The sequence below is a fragment of the Ictalurus furcatus genome, chromosome 27, assembly GCF_023375685.1.
Source record: "Ictalurus furcatus strain D&B chromosome 27, Billie_1.0, whole genome shotgun sequence".
In the NCBI taxonomy this organism is placed as follows: Eukaryota; Metazoa; Chordata; class Actinopteri; order Siluriformes; family Ictaluridae; genus Ictalurus; species Ictalurus furcatus.
Window position 1 is genome coordinate 16,890,912 of NC_071281.1, and position 17,653 is coordinate 16,908,564.

A 17,653-nucleotide genomic window follows, 5' to 3' on the forward strand; every position below is an offset into this window, starting at 1 on the left:
TTCTTTCCTTATTATAAACAATAACGCATCAGACTTTTTATCCATTTATAGTTACACTTTAATGTTGTGGAAGGTTATACTGTAGCAAGGTTATACTCGTCAGCCTCGCTGGGATTTTTTTCTCGCGCTCTTGAAGTTAATCAGACAAAAATTGCAGCTTGTTGTTGAAAAACCTCAACACATAACGCTTTGCTTTCCAGTGTGGGGAAAAGCTCAAGTTACAGCTTTACCTCTGACTGTTACAGAGCACTCGCACTGGAGACTCCTTCCATAAATGTTAAATAAACATTTCCTCACAGAAAACGTCGACATATCGATATGTCAAACTTTTTTTTATTTTTTATTCCGATCACGCATTAAAACGAGTACGTTAATATAAACCTGTGATGTGCGGCTGCGCTACTGCCGGAGCCACAGTTATAGAACGTTAATCGACACCTTCTGACCAATCCGATTTGAGAATCGGTAGAAATATCCAAAAAGCTGTTAGATAACATTAACTGGTTACTTAGCTACAGGACAGCAAACAGTCATGCTAGTCACCATGGTGGTTTAGAAAGTTCCTAGCTAACAGGATTTAGCCACCTAGCTACCTTGGTAGCTAAGAGGCTAATGTTAGCAATCAGAAACGTTTATCGTGAGCAGAAACCTGGACAAAAAAACACCACCACACATCGTTTTGACTTCAGATACAGCGCCATTCTTCGGATGTCTTATTATTACCTCTCTCTCTCTCTCTCTCTCTCTCTCTCCTCTCTCTGTCTCTCTCTGTGCAGGAGCTGTTGTTTAGTGTATGTGCATTAAATGTCATCTCCACCATCGTGTGCGCTCTTGCCACGGCCATGTGCTGCATGCAGATGGTCTCTACTGATATACTGCAGATGGTAAGTGTGTGTGTGTGTGTGTGTGTGTGTGTTTGTGTGTATATACACATCACAGTCCTGCCCTTAAGTCTGTCCCATTGTATCATGGAGAATGGATGGAGGCAGTTAAGAGGGATAAAATGCGCCAGCTATAATAAATTGGAGTGGAAAAACAACACAGGGCCATTAGAATGAATCATATCCAAGAGCATATCATTTACACTGAGCACATATTCAAGCGTTCAGAGTAATCGCATATGGCACTGCGCATTTGCAGAGTTACATAACTGTTGGTTTGGTTACACAAATTTGAAACCGAGCAGCGTATACTTGACTGTTGTGTTTTCTCCAAACCATCGTAACGTTCCAGTATAGCATCCTGCATCGTGGAATTTAGAGGGCGTGGTGGGCTTAGAATGACGGACAGGTTAGGGGTAGCGCTACGTTTCACTTCTTATTCAGCTGTAATTTAGCTAGAAGAATTTAGTTGAAGTTGTTGGGTTTTTTTTGTTGTTGTTGTTGTTCTCCAAAAATCCTAAATCTGATATAACCTGTTGCTAGCTAGCCCAAGACCAAGAGAGTATTTTCTGCAGCTTCCTGCTCTGATAGCACCTCCCCAGCATACTGCTGCAAAGAAGACTGCTACAGACTACCACAGACTGATAGAACATCTCTAACATCTTGCTAATTTAAAAAAAAAAAAAGGGACACTAGAAGGGTGGTATCTCTTTGCAATCACTCTCAGATTAATTCCCGGAATTGGAAAGTGCACCATGAGTGGACACTCTGCGCAAGAGTATAAGTGTGTACTGTGGAGGTACACATCTGTGCAACCAGCACAAGGCACAACGTCTGTTTTCTCTGGAACAATATACTGCACATATTCCCTTTCTAATTACCCGGCTCAGTACATCATGTGCTAACGAGTTTGTTTGCTAACTGAGTAGTCAGCTAAAATAGCTAGCTTCCTGAAACCCACTCATGATCTCCAGGATTTACAAATCAAAAATGGAACCAAACCGAGATTTGGTCCAATCTAAAGGACTCGAACGGACGCTTGCTGTTGGGGAAAGCAGGAATAAAAGATGGTCGAGGACCACGGCTTTCTCGGTGACCCCAATTTTTAAGAGGTCCTTAAGTGTTATTTTTATGTGTGAGGAAATAAACTGACGAGGATATAAAGTTTTAATATTGCATATAAATAAGGTGTGTGGGTTTATGGCCACTGTGGTAAATCATCAGAATGAGACGAGATGAATGGCTGTAGTGTGTGTGTGTGTGTGTGTGTGTGCGTGATATTTAGCGTGCTTCTGGCTGCTGTACGGATCACTGGAGCAAGAGGGGGATTAGTCTCGTCTCATGGTGCAAGGTGGCAATACAAAGAAATCATCAAACACACTCACTGCCACAAAAACAACAGTTTAAAGCACAAAGAAACAAGTGTACCTCAGGACAGTCTGTCTGATTTCTCTCCTGTGTGTGCGTAAACCTATTATAACACTGCTATAAACATATAACAAAACGTAGAAGGGCTTTTGAGCTCCTCTTTCATTTGAGATCGTGAATTTGACTCCAGGACTGGGACCGGGCAGCACATTTGTCCACTCCTGTTACTGCATTCTGGCATCAAGTGTCGCCATAAATATCTGATAGTTTTCACATAAGGAACCTCGTGCCTCGCCGAGTAGGCACTACTAAGCGTCTGTCGTTAACCGAGCGCAGGTTGCGTGAGGGAACGTAAACCTCGAGGAGAGTGTTGAGGTAGTGGCGTGCTGTTCCAGACAAGGTCTTGTACGTGAACGTCAAGGCCCTGAATTTGATTCGGCCGGCTACAGGAAGCCGGTGGAGGGAGACGAAGAAGGGTGTGACGTGGGTTTTTTTGGGGCTGGTTGAAGACAAGGTGTTCTGCCGCTTTCTGAATCATCTGAAGGGGTTTGATGGAGCTGACTGAGAGGCTCAGGAGTAGTATGTTGCAGTAGTCCAGGTCTGAGATAACAAGAGCCTGGACTTGTGATCTCAGTATGAACAAATGTTATTATTTTATCGCAGCAAGTCTGTTATAAGAGGAGTCAGGATACTGTTGGGTTTCTGTGTGTAGAGTATCATGACTGGGTTTAGCTGCTGGTGAGCAGGGCGATGGGAAAGGGGAGGGAGGGGTGTGAGCCCTTCAATTCACACCTCTGCACAATAACAATGGTACAGAGGTTAATCAGACAGCACAAGTAAAGCTTTTTTGATACTAAAACACTGTATACAACCGCTATGATAAAATGATAACATTTAAAGCTAGTAGGCTACATTAATAACAAGGAAAAACTCATGAAAACCTGCAAATTCTTAAAGCCCCGAGTGTCTACTTTTATAGTGAACTTCAAAGCGGACCACAGGATGTTACGCGTAATATTCCTGTAAATAAATAAATAAATAAATAAATAAATAAAAGTATTTCCTTGTGGTTCCAGTTCATGCCTCACAGGGCGCGGACTCTGAGCGCTGACTGCATGACCCCTCACGGCACCATCCTTCACCAGACGCTGGACTTCGACGAGTTCATCCCGCCCATCCCCCCTCCGCCGTACTACCCTCCAGAGTACACCTGCACCCCCGTACTGGAGGGACAGAGGTACAGTCACACCGAGATACACACACTCGCACATATACTCCAGTGGATTATTTTCCTTCAGCATCACACATCCTGAAGTGTTTTATTCCTCTAACACTGCAGCGATTTGCCATTTATTAATTACATTATTAATTACTGACGTCATGTTTTTTTTTTGGTTTTTTTTTTTTTTTAACTATTTATAGTTACATTTAATATTGTGGAACATCCACGAAATAAGTTAGATCCTGTTATCACGCTAGCGCTAAACAGTCATTCCATCACAATATCTCTTTTTTTCTCTCATGAAGTTAATCAGAGGGGAAAAAAAACGCAACTTTTCATGTTACAGAGGAAGCGCAACGCGTAAACTCCTCCGTCCTGAAGATGTCGGAAAACTCAAAGTTACAGCTTTACCTCTGACAGTTGCAAAGCGCTGACACTGGAGACTCCTTCCATTAAATATTAAATAAACAGAAAACTACACAGCAGATTTATATAAAAACAAAAAAGCATGCAACAAGGGGTAATGTCTATTTTTATATATATATACATATATATATATATATATATATATATATATATATATATATATACACATACAGGGGTCATGTTTAATATATATACACAGGGGTCATGTTTAATCTTCTTGTTACCGTTTAGAATAACAATAACTAAAAAAAAGAACTTTTTACAGTTTTAAATTTTCATTTGTTGTTGTTTTTGGAAATTTGACTCAAATCTGGATCGTATAGAATAAACCATGTGTAACGTTAGTTGAAAATTCTGCCAATCCCAATTTAAACCCCTGTGCTTCTCCAAAAGCATGGTTCAGAAAGTCCAAAATAAAACCAAACTAAAGGAACATAATGCTGTAACATGGCTGCATTTAATGCTCCATGATGTTCATTAAAGCTAGCTGGTATAACTAAACTAAGGTGAAGCTCTTCCCTGACTGCCTAGACTGTGAAACAGCTCTGTGAGTATGTGTGTGTGTGTGTGAGTGTGAGTGTGTGTGTGTGTGTTTTGTCCCGCTGATGAGTCACTTTGGCCCTGGGTCACACTCAGTATAAACAGAATGATATCTATGTTTCAAACCAAAAAAAAACAGTGTTTAATACCTCAGTAGTATGAGGTAAGGTTAAAGAAGTGAGGAATTGAAGTAATAGATAATAATAATAACTGCAGTCTCACTGGGTGACAGAAAAAGGGTCTCATATCCTGACAGAAAAAGGAGACCGCGTGCTTCTAACGTCCGCAGGATTGATTTGTATGAAATGTATGTTTTTAAAAATCCCGCCACGTCGTCTGCATTTGTTTAAGTTTGATAAAATTCTCACCTCCAGGGTTGGGGCTTCGAATCCCGGCCTCCGAATTGACGTGTTCTCACCGTGCTTTGGGGGTTTCCTCCGGGTAGTCCAGTTTCCTCCTCCAGTCCAAAGACATGCGTTGTAGGCTGCATTGGCGTCTCTAAAATGTCCGTAGTGTGTGAATTTTGCCCTGCGATGGGTTGGCACTCCGTCCAAGGGTGTCTTTTGCTTTGAGCCCCGAGTCCCCTAGGATTAGCTCGAGGCTCTCCGCGACCCTGTGTAGGACAGGTAGTATGGAAGATGGATGGTATGGTAGATGAGCGGTATGGAAGATGGATGGTATGGTAGATGAGCCGTATGGAAGATGGATGAATTCTCAAGTCTAATTGGTCAGATGGTGTTGATTAATTTTCTATAACAGCAGCTCTGACAGTTGTTCCAGCTGCAAATCACAGGGACTTTCGCATAACCAATCCACATCATCTAAGACTAATAATAAACATATATATTTTTTTTAATAATAATTTCTTATACAACAAAGAAAAACGTACATTTTTACATTTACGGAAGGAGTCTCCAGTGTCAGCGCTTTGTAACTGTCAGAGGTACAACACAGGAAAGTATATCCTTTCTGGAGACTAGGAATGATTTATCTTTATACTGATGTTTGGATTTGTGCTCCAGATGTGGCAATAAAATTACTTATTTATTTATTTATATGAAACACAAAACTTTTTTTTGCTAATAAATCATATTTATGATGTGCATGCTATTTTGGCCTTGGAGTGTTATTGTGAAATATACGTATAAATGAATGGTCTTTGTGATTTTAGTGTCTGTCATGTGACCATCACATGTGATTTCTGCTGTTAGTGCGAGTGGAGATTAAATTGAAATAACACTTTTCTTTCCTCCATCAGAGGTCTGCATCTAGACTTCCCTCACACCCCCTTCAGTGCCATATACGGTGTTCCCATTAACAGCCCGGGAATCGTGTATCCGTCCGAGCTGCCTCCTCCGTACGAGTCGGTGGTGGGTCAGACCCCCGCCAGCCAGGTAACACACACCTTTACTCACCCGCAGCTTTCATTTCCTTCAGCCAATCAGGAACCGTGTCATGCTTTGTTCATTTGTTGCATCAATTTATTACAATTTCAGTATCTTTTAAATCAGTGCATCAGCACAAAATCATCCAATTCCAAATCCGAAAATCATTCAAATCATTCATTACGTTTATGTAGCGGTTTTGTAAATAAATACGTGTGTGTTAAATGCTACGTACGAAAGAAGAAAGTTTTACATTTCAGGAGGACACCGGGGTTTGATTCGAACGGACTAAACTCACGTAGTGAGATTCATATGATTTATATGGAACTATCAGGATCAAACGCATGATAAAATCACCATAAAATACAGGTAAAATCAGGTCCATAAGTATTTGGACAGCGACACAATTCTCCTACTTCTGCCTCCGTTTGCTCTGTGAAAACGGAGGGGGAGGAAATGGCTGTAATTCGATGGAATATTTTTTCTTTAAACCCTCGAATTAAAGCGGAAAGTCTTCAATAAATGTCTCGATTGCACCGTTTCAAATTCACCGTGGTGGCAAAACGACAAAAAATTGCGTCGCCGTCCAAATACTTATGGACCTGGCTGCATCTCCAGTTCCCATACTCTTCGATGTTCAGTTCTCAATAACGTTTTCCACAGCGCTTTTCATCCTTTACATCGTCGCATAGAGCAGCTTTACAGAAATCCGGATGTCGATTTAGATCCTTAATGAACAAACCACACACAGGAGTATCGAGTTTAAAAAAAAAAAAACCTCTGAGACGACACGAGTAGGGAACCTTAAAATGGAACCCGTCCTCTTCTTGATGGCACCGGATGGTGGGATTACGAATCATTATAATATATAAATGCGAAAGAGTAAAGACAAACAGTTCTGAGTGTGTTGAGGATAGGATTCCTGGGATGAGCAACAGGGAAGTCTTTACGGTTACAGCAGCAGCGCTTGGGTACAAATCTACAGCATCCAGGCCAGATTATTCACTGAAGCAAGAGCGAGACTCGGGAATGAACCGTGTCCGTGCAATACAGACAAAACTGCACCGGAACGAATGTAGCTGCGCTTGCGAAAAAGACAATGAGTACAAAAAGACAGTTTGTCCTAAAAGGCTAGCGGTAAGTAAGGATATGATTTGAAGGAGAACATGATTGGGTTATCGGTGTACATGTGTGTGAAAGAGAAGGAGAGATTGTTGTCTGTGACAAATGCCGATCATTAAGGACACCAGGAGATTTCCCTCTGCAGTTGACCTCACTCACTGCTGACCTCCGAAGACCTCATCTTAAAGAGTGCCGTGCTCACGTCTCGAGTCACAGCACGTAAAAAAAAAAAAAAGGCCGATGACGGTTTCATTTGTGCGAGACACGAAATGCCAATACGTCAGCGATTTCATCATTTCATTTTTGTTCACACGGGCATTCCCGTGTTCTTACTACAGTTTATGAGGATTTGCAATCCTGGGGATTTGCAATCCTCCGAAAGCGTTAGTCCTTTTCAATTAATCTCATCCGTCTGCGCAAAGCCGTACTGAAGAGCTCTTCCCGTTCGCTCGTGGCTGCGGGGGGGGGGGGGGGGGGGGAGGGGGAAAAAATCAGAGTGGCTTTTTGCGGTGGGTTATAATTTGTGCTGGAGCAGTCAGGAGGAATTCCACGTCGTTAATGAAAAGAAGAAAGGACGGCAATTTGGGATAATAATTCGCTTGATTTTCTCCCAGCGGATGCATGGGGATAGTGATTAAATGTGGTGCAGGAATCAATCCAAGCACCACATTCTTTTCCTCTTCTTTTCCTCTTTTTTTTCCCCCCATTGATGTCTTTTTAAGAATCCAGACAGGAATATTGATTTACACACTGCGGTCTGTTCTAAATATAAATATCATATTGACTTGTCAGGGGGTTATCCGTGGATGTTGTTATGACCGATTTGAATCCACAGCGCTCTGTTTAACAATGTTTAGCGCCTTGCAGGAAATCGAAATGCGGTGGACTTATTACGCCTGTTTTCATGTCATCGTGAAGCCATTTCCACTGTAAACTGCCCTGTTTAACTTCAACGTCAGTACTGTAGCACCGTCATCACTCTTCTGCTTGAAGGAGGCAAAGGAAAGAATGCACTCGGAACAATGTTTACAACTGTGATATTCACTCGGTTCGTTTTGTAATGAAATCATGGCCGTAACTGGCTGTTAGGACTCGTACGGATTTATTTATTTATAGGGTGTTTACGACAGCCACCAGTTACCAAGCTGCTGCTCGTCCGTTTGAGTCAAGATGTAGAAATTAGGAAAGTTTACATGCACACTGTCTTGTTAATGACTGTGTTTTTCCTACAACCCCAATCCTGAAAAAGTTGGGACGGTATGGAAAAAACGAGCACGAGGAGTCGTCGGAAAATTTGAAAATATACACTGATGACTGCTACACTCCAAAAGAGTTGGGACAGTCAACTGTTCACCGCTGTGCAACATCAGCTTTTCTTTTAATAAGACTTATGAAGCGTTTGGACGCTGAGTGAAGAGTTGGTTAAGTTTAGCGAGTGGAATTTTCCTCCATTCGTCCATTACGCATTTCTTCAGCTGCGCGACTGTACAGGGACACCGTCGCTTTATTTTGCGCTTCATAATGCGCTACACATTCTAAATGGGAGACGGGTCAGGACTGCAGCAGGCCATGCTAGCACCCGCACTCTCTGTTTACGCAACCGTGCGCTTGTAATCCGGGCAGAATGTGGTGTGGCGTTGTCGTGCTCTGGATGGAGGCATATGTCGCTCCAAAATGTGTACGTATCTTTCTGCATTAATGCTGCCCTCACAGATGTGCAAGTTACCCCTGCCATGGGTACTGACACGCCCACATACCATGACAGACGCTGGATTTTGGACCTGACGCTGATGACAGCTCGGATGGTCCTTTTCCTTCACGGCTGTTTTGTCCAAAAACTATTTGAAATGTTGACTCGTCGGACCAGAAAACCCGATTCCACTGCTACTGTCCATCTCAGATGAGACCGAGCCCAGAGAAGTTGGCGGTACTTCTGAGCAGTGTTGATGTACGGCTTCTGCTTTGAATAGTAAATCCTTAACTTGCATCTGTGGATGCAGCGGCGAACAGTGTCGACTGACAAAGGTTTACCAAAGTATTCCCGAACCCATGTCAGGATATCCAAACTTTTTTTAATCTGTTGTCTGTGTGCGTTTCTTACTACATAACCCCCCCACCCCCCATATCAGGATGTATTTATTGGTAGAGACTTCTGTAAGTTGCTCTGATAAGATAAGGGCGTGTACCAAATGCCGTAAATGTAAATGTTAATATAGTCTGCTTCATTCGAGAATTGCACGAATGATTAGACTGTTTTCTACAAGAAGGAATTACTTCTGTTAAACTTTGTGCGTGTGTAAAGAAAAGACAGCACCGACGTGTTTTTTTTTTTTTTTTTTTTTTTTTTTACAAACTCACAGTCCAGACTAGATATTTAACCAGAACAATGCCCAAGAATAAGACAAGTCCAAGTACAAATGCCAGTAAATCCGAGAGAATTCCATAGACAAATCCAAGTCAATAGAGAAAACTCAGTCAAACGAAAACAAAGCTCTGGCAAGTTGCCTGGTCTGTGAAATACACTGGAAAAAAACAATTCATGTATAATTCAATGTATTTAAATTAACTGCCGAATTTCCACTTAAGTAAAATATGCAGCTTTTACAATATGTAAATGAAGTTCGTAAATTTACATATTTGATATATAGTTTGTAAATTTACATATCGATATACAGTAATGTCCATGTTACTACAGTAAATGAAGTTCGTAAATTTACATATTTGATATATAGTTTGTAAATTTACATATTTTATATATCCTTTGCAAATTTACATATCGATATACAGTAATGTCCATGTTACTACAATATGTAAATGAAGTTAGTAAATTTGCATATTTGATATATAGTTCGTAAATTTGCGTATTTGATATATAGTTCGTAAATTTGCGTATTTGATATATAGTTTGTAAATTTACATATCGATATACAGTAATGTCCATGTTACTACAGTAAATGAAGTTCGTAAATTTACATATTTGATATATAGTTTGTAAATTTACATATTTTATATATCCTTTGCAAATTTACATATCGATATACAGTAATGTCCATGTTACTACAATATGTAAATGAAGTTAGTAAATTTGCATATTTGATATATAGTTCATAAATTTGCGTATTTGATATATAGTTCGTAAATTTGCATATTTGATATATAGTTCGTAAATTTACATATCGATATACAGTAATGTCCATGTTACTACAGTAAATGAAGTTCGTAAATTTACATATTTGATATATAGTTTGTAAATTTACATATTTTATATATCCTTTGCAAATTTACATATCGATATACAGTAATGTCCATGTTACTACAATATGTAAATGAAGTTAGTAAATTTGCATATTTGATATATAGTTCGTAAATTTGCGTATTTGATATATAGTTCGTAAATTTGCGTATTTGATATATAGTTTGTAAATTTACATATCGATATACAGTAATGTCCATGTTACTACAGTAAATGAAGTTCGTAAATTTACATATTTGATATATAGTTTGTAAATTTACATATTTTATATATCCTTTGCAAATTTACATATCGATATACAGTAATGTCCATGTTACTACAATATGTAAATGAAGTTAGTAAATTTGCATATTTGATATATAGTTCATAAATTTGCGTATTTGATATATAGTTCGTAAATTTGCATATTTGATATATAGTTTGTAAATTTACATATCGATATACAGTAATGTCCATGTTACTACAGTAAATGAAGTTCGTAAATTTACATATTTGATATATAGTTTGTAAATTTACATATTTTATATATCCTTTGCAAATTTACATATCGATATACAGTAATGTCCATGTTACTACAATATGTAAATGAAGTTAGTAAATTTGCATATTTGATATATAGTTCGTAAATTTGCGTATTTGATATATAGTTCGTAAATTTGCATATTTGATATATAGTTTGTAAATTTACATATTGATATACAGTAATGTCCATGTTACTACAGTAAATGAAGTTCGTAAATTTACATATTTGATATATAGTTTGTAAATTTACATATTTTATATATCCTTTGCAAATTTACATATCGATATACAGTAATGTCCATGTTACTACAATATGTAAATGAAGTTAGTAAATTTGCATATTTGATATATAGTTTGTAAATTTACATATCGATCTACAGTAATGTCCATGTTACTACAATAAATTTAGTTAGTAAATTTACATATTTTATATATATAGTTTGTAAATTTACATATTTTATATTTTCTTTCTAAATTTACATATCGATATACAGTAATGCCCATGTTATTCTAATAAATGAACGTTTGTAAGTTTACATATTTGATATATAGTTTGTAAATTTGCATATTGATCTACAGTAATGTCTGTAGTCCATGTTGCTACGATATGCGAACGGAGTCCGTACATTTACATATTTGTGTTTAATAAGTTTAACGTAACTTAATGCTACCTTTTTACTTTTTACTTGAACCTACACATTTTACTTAAGAGGAAATTCTGCCCGTCATTGAAATAAATGTTGATCCATGAATTATTTGGATGAATAGTACATGTTGCAAAATAAATCAAATCTTTATTCTTATTTTTACTATTAATAAAAACAATACCAGCTACTTAAACTCCACTAGAGTTAAGGTTACCGTGTCTGTCATCCTTTTATTTTTCATCTTCATCCCAGCGCAGAAGGCACGCCAGACAATGCTTTTATTTTTGTAGAAAGAATCCTCGTGTGAAGAAAGCCTTAAAAAGTAAAAATTCACAAAAGCAAAAGACACTTTAATGGTTTCTGTAAAGTGGGTCTGTGCTGCGTTGGTCTTTGGGTTCACACGGAAGGAATAAAACAGGTGTATGAGGCACGGCGCTGTCTCGAACCCGATGTGTCTTTATTCACTCAGATAACTGCTGAAAGTTGTCATTTTCCATTTGGAGATAAATGATTCCGTTTCCGTCAGACCATTCACCAACCCAGAGACTACACAGCTAATGTGAACGGTGCACTAATACAGGAATCAGCTCCTTCCCGAATCCTGCTTAATGTCAGGTTCACCTAATGACACGTAAAAGATGTGCACTTTATTTCACCCTCGTTTTCTCCCTCCATCAGTGTTTTGGAGGTGATTGCAGCAGCCATGTTTCTCTCTGTGGTCAATAAACCCAACCGCTGTGATCAATGCTAGATAATAACAGCAAAGGAGTTTAGAGTAGGAGAATCAGTAAGGGCGTGTAGAGAGAACTCATGAACGTAATTACGTTCCCAAAATGAAAAATGTGAACCTGTACGGCTCTGTGGACCTCACAGGGCCTCGGAAACGAGAAGACTCCAAACACACAAATCAGGACGGGACTAAGAGATTACTAAGAGAGACTAAAGAGATTTGTGTACTCGAATATGCATGGGAGATTAAACAAAAGAACATTTGGGACACGGTATCATCACGAACTCGATGTGTTGTTACACCCTCAAGCGCTTGTGTGATGATCGGTGAAGCTTTTGTCATTTTCAGTTGTTTTTTTTAAAAAAACAGCTGAAAAACATCACTGCTGAAAAAAAAAAAAGGCCATGATGACGTCAGCTGTTTATAGACTAAACAGGAGCTCTGTATCAACAGAACATTTAAAGGTTCTCCTAAAGGTTCTATGTAGAACCCTACAACAAAATGTTTCACTATCAGGAAGTGTGTGTGTGAGTGTACGTGTCTCAATTAAGATATTACAGTGGTACGAAAGGCAACATTGCCCCCTGTTGATGCAGTTTTGTCAGTATCTTTTCAACGGCCGGGTTGCCAGATGTCAGCGTTTTCAGGCGGACGTGTTCTCATTTTGGTTTCTCCTCCTCTGCCTCCTCCTCCCACATATGAGCATGTTCACCAGGTGGTCCTAAAAGCCTGGAAGGCTTTGATATGTTTGAAATGTTTACGCCAGGTTTAACATGAGTGCTCGTGATGTTGCTGGAGGCAAGAAGTCAGTGGATTAGTTCAACAAACAGACTTCATATAAAAACCATAATGAACTTTCTTTCACTTTCACACTATCCGGCGTTCCCCAGATGAGGACGGGTTCCTTTCTGAGTCTGGTTCCTCTCAAGGTTTCTTCCTCATATCACCTCAGGGCGTTTTTCCTCGCCACCGTCACCACCGGCTCGCTCGATAGGGATAAATTCACACGCTTATTAAAAGCGCTATACAAATAAAATCGAATTGAACTGAATTGAAGAAGTCCTTCACAACGGTCTGCAGGCTAGCAGATACAATCTGTGTTCGTTATCCGACTTCCACTTTTCCACAAGTCACTCGTATCCCAGTGGATAAAATCAAAGTCCCACTTGCCCAAACTTTGCAGAAGACAACGTCACGTACGATAATAGTTACCATTGTGCGTCAGGATCCTACACAACGGCCAAATTAATATAAAATATGGTGTCACAACAGTTGCGCTGAGGGTTTAGGGTCAAGAATCTAGTCACTAGGACAACATCACACCTTGTTACTATTGTATCACAAGTTGCACGACTCAAGTTGTATGAAAATTTATTTTTATTTATAAGAAATTGGAAGAAAAAAAAAAACCCATCCAAGCACATCACCATCGTTCATGTACACTTCCCCATGAGATCAGGTTTCACAGCAATCATACGATAAGATGCGTCTTTTGTACCATAACGTCATTAACGTACATAATTGGAACCACTTTTTCTTTCTCTTTTTTTAAACCTGCGAGGTTCCACTGACATTGTTTGGATCTTGGGTACTGTATACTGTACTGTACTTTGTTTCTCAGGGTGCACAACATAAAGGATTTCTCTCAGTTTGAAATCATCTCGATTAATAAATATCATCCAAGTGCACTGTTTACTGACGTACAAATGTTTGTCATGAGAGTGCTAGTCATCATCTGGATCTTAACGACAACTGAAGTATCTTTGAGGATACGTTTTGTACCTCGATGAGCTAAAATAAACCTGTAAAGTTTCCGATTGTGTATTTAGTTAGGCTTTGATTGTTGATGAAATACAAATCGTTCTTGGTAGACTACCCAGACTTTTTCGACTCGGACTTCTGGTCCTCACTGTGGTATTGGTGTTCTTCTAATAGATACGATTATGTAATAGATATGATGTTAATGTACAGGTCTTGCTTTGTTTGCTCGATGTAGGCCACCACCAGTTTGGAGCAGCAGGCCACCGAGTCCAGCGTGTGCGAGAGGAACACGGCGACCGGCCTCAGCACTCAGGGTGAGAATTCATCACAGTTCACGTTAAAGTAACACACAAGGTTATGTCCTGAGACAAAATATGGAAGTAAATGTACCAAAAGGAAATAGAACTGGAAATAAAAACAAAAAGCTTCTTAAAACTGGTCTCTGTTTAGACAGGGTTGCCAGGTCTTAGAAAAGATTTCCAGCGCAATTTCTTCGCAAAAACTTCACACCAAGACCTGAAACAAACCCAAAATGTTTAGTCGTCGGAAAAGGGATGCACGTTTGTCTCTTTTCTCTCCGTCTTCACGAGTGAAAGAAGGTCACTGCAGTGCACACGCATTTCACGCAAAAATAGTTCTGGATATTGTAGGGACACTGTCTGCGCTTATACTTTCCCTTTGTTTGCTCCTAGCCTATTTTTTTTGGAAATTGATTACATTTAATTCGCATTATTTTCTTCCAAACCAGCTCTTGAAGGCGTTTTGTGTTTTATAACTAGCCCAGTTTGGCATTAAAAACACAACCCTGGCAACCCCATGTATCATCTCTGAATATACAGAGCTATAGTTATAGCCTCCATTTATTGTAGTACATTTGTGACTTAAACACACCCAAATGCATGTGTTATCTCTTTATTGGAAATAAATTCTGTTAATACTGGCATCTGTTTTGTCTCATTCTCCCAGCGTCAGTGGACAGCGCGTCCCCGATGGTGTCTGAATCAGCAGACGTCCCTGACCAGAGCTGTTCCTCAGATGATCTGTGCTCTCTGGAGGTGCAGGGTTCTGATTTATCTCCATACACGACACTCTGTACCAGCTGCACCAGCCCGGAGCACGGCACTCGCTCTCACGCTCGCTCTCACACTAACCTGGATCCCAGCGAGTCCTCGATCACGCAGGACTCCGTCACCCGCTGCCTCGAGAACGTTGTCGCGCCTGAGAGGGACGAGCGCTCCATAACCACCCAGCTTTCGACTGAGTCAAGAGAGCGCGTCAGTATGAAGCTAACACTTCCTGTTCCTCCAGTACCCGAAGTCCAGCCTTGTGCCTCCGACTCTGGTGCTTTACCATCTCCTTCAGGGCGACCGCGGGGCGCTCGGTTATGCTTCAGCGTCTGGTCACCTTCTTCCACCTCCGTGCCACCTCCCTCCTCTACCTCAGCACGCACACTCCGAGCCAGGCGGTACCGCAAGCTAGCGAGGATCGTGCGGTCCACCAGCGACCCTATTTCCTGTAACTCTGTAGACAGACGTATGTCAGCCATCTCTCTCTCTCTGTTTAGATCGTGTGTAAATATTTTCCCTTTATTAATGCGTTATCTCTTTGTTTGTAGCTGACAGCTGTGGTTGTAATTCTACAGGTAAGAACGCACCAAAGACACCGGGACATGTGGGCGGAGCTAAAAAAAAAAAATCGCGTGGAATCATTCGTTTAACATTTTCACACCTTCATAAATGTTAGTTCCTGTTTTAAGTGATATTTTGTCACACTGTTATGTGTCACGTAGAAGTTACCGCTGATATTTCATCTCCACAGCATTCATGGAGCTTTCAGGCGGTACCGCATCCCGGTGTGCCAAACACAACGGCCTTGGATCGAAGAAGCAGAAGGATTGCGGGAAAGCAGAACTCCGTCTGAAAGGCCGCACGCTGCACCCCGCCTCCAGCGAGCGCCCTCACTCTCTAGCCGACCTCCAGACCTACAAAGACACTAAGATCCTGGTGGCGCGATTCCTGGAGCACTCCAGCTGCAGCCTGCCTCCTGAAGTGCAGCAGGTGGTCAACAGCATCAAGTGCGTCATCAAATCGGATGAGAAGCACATGGAGGAGGCCATGTTCAGCGCCAGTATTCTTGATCAGGTGAGGAATAAAAGTAAGCAGTACTAAGCAATAAACATTTTGGGGTGTGCTGTTATCGGAAAATAATCAACAGTGGGTCGGTGTCATGAAGCGGAGTTACCGTTGCCATGCCGAGGATGATTTCTTTCCTGTTTAAGCACATCCTGAGTGTTCTTATACTTTTTTTTTTAATCAATTTATAGTTACTTTTAATGTTGTGGAACATCCATTTTTCACAAAACAGTCCCAGTGTAAGTTGTTACTATAGAAACGATGACACGTTAGAACGAGTGCCTTAATATAAACCTGTCGGAGCTGCTGTTATAGAAAATGAATCGACACCTTGTGACCAATCAAAATCGAGAATTCAGGAACGCTGAGCTATAACATTCTTTAACTGTTTAACGTTAAAACAGTAATACAGTTTCAACTTTATACTCCACGTGGCTCGTACCGTAGTCCGCGTTTATCTTTAAAGCCGGGTTAGTCGTTCGGTTAAATGAAAATGTAGTTGGCCTGTACTTTTTCCACACGCAAATTTCGAAAATACAAAAGAAAAATGAATGTAAAATCCTGAATGAAATGAATTTGGTCAACTATGTTGTTTTATTATGTGCTTTATGAATAATATTGGAATCAATATCACGAGAAAAGGTTATTACACTGAGTTAGGGTGAAAACAGATTAATTCTCATTTTCTCTTGGCGTCTTTTCAGAAATCTGTTTTAAAAAAACGTTTTAATGGAAACCCTGCGAGTGATAGAGACCCGCAGGTCCAACCTTTGACCTTTAAACAGAAAAATTACCTTCAACCAGCAACCTAAAGTCCTTGATTAGGTCAGGAACTAAAAGACTAGCGGACCGACGTGAGATCCTCTGCTTTGAGTCATTTGTTAAACTTTTTGATGTCGCAGGTGATGTCACACTCGCAGCCAATCACAAGCAGCTTCCAAAAACACGACGATCTGCATCTAAAAAGCTGTGGGGCTCTGAGTTCCCCGTCCTTGCGCCGGTGTATTAAACCTCGGGTATCAGGCCAAATGGATGCTAGTGGTGACCCGGGTCACGACCTTCCTCAACGACCCAAAAGCCTCATCAGTGTGTGCAGGGAAACCATCCTCTGACCTCTGAACTGTGGACCACAGGACTCCTCCCACTCATAAACTTTCGTGCCAAGGCTCATCAGCAGGAACAGTAGCACTCAGCTCAGAATGCATCAAATCATCAAAGAAAAAAACATTACATAAAAGAATGATCATTTTCAGGGGTTGTTTTTTTTTATTATTTATTTTGTCTGACAGTCAAAAATGTTTGCAAGTTTGGCGTTTCGGTTCTGTTATGGATTTAAAAAAAGGAGACAATGCTACGTTTTGGAAGGAAAAGAGCGATGAATCTGACTCTTAGCAAAACTGTGATTCTCATGAGGACAGGATTTTGTTGTTTGGTGTGAGACTGTGGGAAAAAAAAACCCTCCACATTGTTGGATTACTTAACTTACCTCAGTGTGATGTTCTTTTCAGTGTTATGAATAAAAAAGATCAGTTTGTAATGTCGTGTGTGGCTTCTTATCATTGCTTGCGATCAGGAATCAGGTTTGGTCGGCTCACCACCAGTGTGTAAAAACCTGACTGAGATTTGCTTGCGCAAACAACCGATCACTGATCACCATTTATCCC

At 40.2% G+C, this 17,653-nt stretch overlaps 1 protein-coding gene across 1 annotated transcript in view; it reads left to right on the forward strand.

The window, feature by feature from the left end:
- The window catches only part of fam189a1 (family with sequence similarity 189 member A1), a 121,482-nt gene extending 103,962 nt beyond the window's left edge, over positions 1-17,520 (forward strand). Inside the window, exons 5-12 of the mRNA XM_053617373.1 lie at positions 777-884; positions 3,326-3,486; positions 5,696-5,831; positions 14,093-14,171; positions 14,824-15,390; positions 15,473-15,499; positions 15,676-15,998; positions 16,892-17,520. Of these exons, the coding sequence (XP_053473348.1) occupies positions 777-884; positions 3,326-3,486; positions 5,696-5,831; positions 14,093-14,171; positions 14,824-15,390; positions 15,473-15,499; positions 15,676-15,998; positions 16,892-17,101 (1,611 nt within the window). The 3' untranslated portion in view covers positions 17,102-17,520. The remainder of the gene's footprint in view (positions 1-776; positions 885-3,325; positions 3,487-5,695; positions 5,832-14,092; positions 14,172-14,823; positions 15,391-15,472; positions 15,500-15,675; positions 15,999-16,891) is intronic.
- Positions 17,521-17,653: the final 133 nt, after the last annotated feature.